This window comes from Pinus tabuliformis, chromosome 6, assembly GCF_031772625.1.
Source record: "Pinus tabuliformis cultivar Carrire ecotype Pingquan chromosome 6, CPIR1, whole genome shotgun sequence".
Classification (NCBI taxonomy): Eukaryota; Viridiplantae; Streptophyta; class Pinopsida; order Pinales; family Pinaceae; genus Pinus; species Pinus tabuliformis.
This window is the reverse complement of record NC_142292.1, coordinates 1,318,672,904-1,318,678,121: the sequence shown is the minus strand read 5'-3', so window position 1 is coordinate 1,318,678,121 and position 5,218 is coordinate 1,318,672,904. Positions and strand designations below refer to the sequence as shown.

Sequence of the window (5,218 nt, the reverse complement as noted above, 5' to 3'; positions counted from 1 at the left end):
TGCAGCCCAACAACCTTTTGTAAGTCTTCGCATCATATTGACCTTTTACATATTCTCAAGATAACTTACCCTTAGAGTAACTTGCGATTCATTGTGCCAATTTAGTCAATTTAACTTTTACATATTCTTCTTTAAATATTCCTATCACATGTGAGTACCCTATTTATTCCTATCACATGTAAGTACCTATTTATTTGTCTTTAGCGATAGCGACCTCTTTATGTGTCCTACTAACTTAAATAAGTAACTCATAATAAGAAAAGTAATGATACATTGCACAAACCCAACCATGTTGATGCATTCAAATGGTTTAACACTAAAAATCTATTTGATTGTGGGCCGAGACTGTCCAAACCGTTGAGCCTACTTCCCACGGGCGATCGAGAGTATCTGCCCTCCCCAAAAGAGACATAACTGCTGCTGTACACATGGAGACCCGTGATTATAGGACAGGGAAAGTAAACGAAATAACTGCTGCTGTACACATGCAGACCCGTGATTATAGGACTTTATTGTTTGATGGGCCATTGCTACGCTTTTTGTAGTTAACCGATGGATGTACTAAGGTCTCCCATATAAGTGTATTGGGTTACATTATCTACGTCAAAGGCATTCATACGTAACAACAAATTCTGCGTTCGGCTCTTTAAAGTAACAAATTCTGCTTTCGGTACTGCAAATTATTCATGTAATGGGAAGTACTGATACAATGCCAACTCCAAAATCGAAGATTTTCTGGCTTCTGTGGGTCATTCTTGGACTCACAATTCATGCCTGTAAGTAGTGATTCATGTATATTTTCTTTTAATATCGCCTGGGTTTCGCTTATTTTCATAAGTTGCGTACTGAAGCAATTTGAAGGGATACAATAATGTTTTTTCTTGCTTATGGGCTTCTGACAGCCATTGATTTTGTTTATTTGAATAAATCCTCTGTCAGGAGAGATTTGGACGAAAATTCCATTGGTTACTTATCTTTTTCCCGTTGGTACTAACATTCTATGGGTTGAGTTTTTTTTTTATGGTACTGACATTTTTTTAGAGGAAAGAAATCAATCTCTTCAAATCCTATGTCAGGAGAGATTTGGACGAAAATTCCATGGGTTATTTATCTTTTTCCCGTTCGTACTAACATTCTATGGGTTGGGTTTTGTTTTATGGTACTGACATTTTTTAGAGGAAAGAAATCAATTTTTTTTAGTAGGAGGGTTAGAGTGAGATTATTGGTACCAAACCAATTTACCGTTATAATCATTTCAAAGTCCACAAAGCTGGAAGTCAATACGGCAACATATTTATCAAAACATTATAGCTAATCATATCACTGGCTAAAATTTGAATCTAGATAAAAAAGAAGATAATAATTATTCAGCCAAACAACCCTAAATAACGCCTATAAATAATCTATTAGTACTAACATGTATCTGGTTCTAGTTCCCTTATCTTTTCCTGTTGGTATTAGCATATATTTGCCTATGGGGTTCCCCTTATTTCAACCAATAGTCTATACAAGTAAATCTCAATGGTTTTCCAATGTTTTGTCTCTGAATGTCCCTGTCCCTGCTGTGTTGATCAGGTTTCCCTCGAAGAAATCCTGCACTAGGTAAGTCTACCTGGTAAAATACCGTAATTTTACAGTGTAAATTGTCTGGCACCCTTTGGATCTCGTTCTTGAAAGGCAGTAGGGATTATCCCCACCAGTTGCTGTTGAGATTGTTGTGCCAGTGTGTTTTAAGATACCGTTGGAGAAATGAAGTGTGCTTTAAGATACCGTTTGAAAAATGAAATAATGTGTTTATTTAATTTGAAGGAAAAAAGAAAAATCTACATTTTTCTTCTGATATTCATTGTGCTTTCCTTTCTGAAAATTTGATGTATTGAGCTCACACTTGCCCCTTAGTATTTCGATTGTTTTCAACCATTCCAATGAAATTCCAGGCCTTGTAATGCCTTATACTAGCATTCCTATGTATTTGATTATATACAGATCCTGCATGATTTTCACTAGTTTTTCAATATTTTATCTTTTTCTTTTTGTCATTGTTGCACAGATGCAGAGGATTACACCATCGGTGTCGCTTATGGGCAGTTTGGTGACAACCTGCCCTCCGTACAAGAATCTATTGACTTGATCCAGAGATTGAAGGTTGGCAGGGTCAAAATCTACAGTACCAATCCAGTAATCCTCAAGGCGCTCTCTAACACCGGTATTAAGGTCTCTGTGATGGTTAGGAATGAAGATATTGCCGGTCTCTCGGCCAGCCAGTCAGTTGCAGACAAATGGGTCAATGATAATATTGTTCCCTTCTATCCTGCAACCGAGATCAACATAATCCTGGTGGGGAATGAAATTTTAACAGACTACTCCAACAAACAGACCTGGTACCAGCTAGTGCCCGCTATGCAGAACATCTGGCAAGCTCTGGTTAATTATAATCTGGATCATATTAATGTTGGAACCCCTTTGGCTATGGATATGCTTGGATCTTCAGTTCCAATATCAGCATTTCCTCCATCAGCTGGTACTTTTCGGGATGATATTGCAGAAACTGTGATGAAACCAATGCTAGAGTTTCTTCATAGAACGAATTCCTACTTTTTTATGGATGTGTATTCTTACTTTCCTTATTTATTTGATCCCGAAGATATATCTTTGGAATATTCCAATTTCGGAGAACATGACAAAAATTACACCGACCCCAATGGCCTTGTGTATACCAATGTGCTGGACCAGCAGCTTGATGCGGTTGTAGCTGCAATGAGCAAATTGGGTTATGACGACATTAAGTTGGCCATAGCTGAAACTGGATGGCCTAATGCCGGTGACATTAGTCAGTTGGGTGCCAACATCAATTATGCAGCCCTTTATAACCGGAGGGTTATAAGGAGAATGGTTGCAGACCCTCCCCTGGGAACCCCTCGCAGGCCAAATCAATTCATCCCCACATACATTTTTTTATTGTATGATGAGGATAAAAAGTCTGGACCGGGGACTGAGAGGCATTGGGGTTTTGTGTATCCAAATGGAACCTTGATGTATGAGATTGATCTCACTGGGAAGCTCCAGGATTCGGACTATGGGCCTCTCCCTCCTCCGCCTCCACCCTACAGGGGCAAATTGTGGTGTGTTGCAGATCCCACTGCAGATGTTTATGCCTTGCCCTCCGCTATTGATTCTGCTTGCAGTCAGGGAGACAGCACCTGCGATGCCATCCAGCCAGGGGAGCCTTGTTATGAGCCTAACACGGTTATTGATCATGCATCCTATGCATTCAACAGTAATTGGCAGCAATCCAAGAACTTTTATTCCGGCTGTGACTTCAATAAAACTGCAAAACTAGTCACAGAGGACCCCAGTAAGTAAAATTATTCTAATATGTACCTTTATCCATGTCTGGTTTGCTTTTGCTTATTTGTTTTTGAAGCTCTTTTCAGTATGAACCTGTCTGCCATTGCGATAAATCTTAGGTATGTTTTGGGATCTTTGTTTTTTGCTTGATAATTTTTTTGGGTTGAGTATGTTTGCATTTCGCTTGAATCTGCTATAACGTTTAGGCTATGTTCATTTGTTTTTACCTTGAATCTGAAGTACTGTTTGGAGTAGGTGTGAGGTATGATTTCTTTTTGCTTGAATCAGGTGTGTACTGGGGTATGTTTATTATACGCATAAGTTTATGTCAATTCTTAACTTATTTTAGGATTATTTTTACTTGGATCGTAGATTCTAGAAATATTCTAGATTTTATAATATTTCCGAATTCAATAAATAAAAATAAAAGTGAAACAATTTTCAATCAAATTTGGAAACATTTTTAAAATCTGCAATCAAATTCAAGGTATCCTCAACATAAATCTCTTTAGCCTGGACAGGTTTGTTTAAGCCTAACTTGCTTCGCTTCATAAACTTGATGTTTTTAGTTTCCTGCTTAAATCCCTTCAAATTTTGGGTACGTGTTTGTTTCCGCCAATGATCTGCTTCACTTTTAAATCGTCATATGCATATTCTCTCCATGAAACTGCCTCGCTACTTAGGTCTCGTATACTAATTGTTTTTGGGTTTGAATCGGTTTCATTTCTTGAGTGGACAAGATGTTATCAGAGTCGTTTTCCAAATATGGGTTTGTTATCAGCTGAACATTTGTGTAATTTGTATGTTGCAGGTCATGGGAGTTGCATATACGAATTCGTAGACTGTGTCCAGAAGTCTGTGCTTTGTTGAGACGCTTTGGCTGGTTGAAATGGTTATGGTAGCAGTATTTGCCTCAGTTTTAGTAGTTCAGAAGATGATCTTAAAAGGACCTTGTCACTTATTACTCTTGTAACTGATAGCAGGGAATCCTTACTATATTATATTTTCATATATATAAAGTTCTATTTAAATTTTGTATAAAATTTAAATGATTTATGAATTATAAATATGAATCGCTAAGATTTTATAATTTTAAAATAGTAATGTAATTTATAAAAGTAATTTTCTATATTTAAAAAGACGTAGTCTTTAACGCGACTTTTGAAAGCCTTTCCGGCGATTTTTTCGGTGAAAATCCGGCAGTAATTTATTGAAATCGAAGTTTGATAACTAGTTTCTGCACAATGAAACCGCCCAGGGGTTTTTCAGGGTGCTGAATCCGAATATGCAGTTAAAAAACCATTTTAACTGCAACAAATCATGATTTCATCTCAATTTCTTCCGCCGGATTCCGTCACCGAATCTCAAAAAGTCGCATTATAGACAACTCCTATTTAAAAATACAATTTTAAGATATTAAAATTATAATTTTAAAAAAATTACATAAATGAATTAAATGATTACCGTTAGAAAAATCCAAAAAAATGATTAAACTGTCATCATCTTTCTGACTACATCGCAAGTTCTGTCTGCTTCTGACCATACATGTTATTCTCCGTTAGTGTAACTGTTTAGAATAATTGAATGAATAATAAATGCTTTTTAAGTTTCCGCATCATTGCGCTGATGTGTAAGCATCTCTATGTTACCCGATTCTGTGGTTGATGGATATATTGATTTTATTTTCTTTTGAAAATGGTGATTTTGAAAAGTATTTTAGTTAAGTAGAAGGGATCATTATTGAGTTGTTTCTAATGAGACTTTTTAGAAAATTTTAAGTGAAAATTTTTAGAAATCTCTATAGTAAATTTTTAAAAAATCACACAAAAACATTTTTGAATATTATAAAAGATATGAAAAATTATTATAT

General features: G+C 36.1%; 1 protein-coding gene across 2 annotated transcripts; it reads left to right on the top strand.

The window, feature by feature from the left end:
• The first annotated feature begins 357 nt into the window (after positions 1-357).
• LOC149263463 (putative glucan endo-1,3-beta-glucosidase A6) lies at positions 358-4,391 on the top strand. Of its 2 annotated transcripts, none has more exons than XM_089426328.1 (3): positions 358-776; positions 2,051-3,355; positions 4,160-4,391. In XM_089426328.1, exons 1-3 carry the CDS (start codon positions 692-694, stop codon positions 4,216-4,218), a joined length of 1,449 nt encoding a protein of 482 aa, XP_089282454.1. In that variant the 5' UTR covers positions 358-691; the 3' UTR covers positions 4,219-4,391. The 2 variants fall into 2 exon arrangements, with proteins under 2 accessions (XP_089282454.1, XP_089282455.1); XM_089426329.1 differs by lacking the exon at positions 358-776 and adding an exon at positions 1,457-1,602.
• Positions 4,392-5,218: the final 827 nt, after the last annotated feature.

Excerpts from the sequence above, each read along its gene's own strand:
- LOC149263463 (XM_089426328.1), top strand. The coding sequence starts at position 692 with ATGGGAAGTACTGATACAATGCCAACTCCAAAATCGAAGATTTTCTGG. Across the intron at positions 777-2,050 it reads TGGACTCACAATTCATGCCT|ATGCAGAGGATTACACCATC; the intron begins GTAAGTAGTGAT and ends ATTGTTGCACAG. Across the intron at positions 3,356-4,159 it reads ACTAGTCACAGAGGACCCCA|GTCATGGGAGTTGCATATAC; the intron begins GTAAGTAAAATT and ends TGTATGTTGCAG.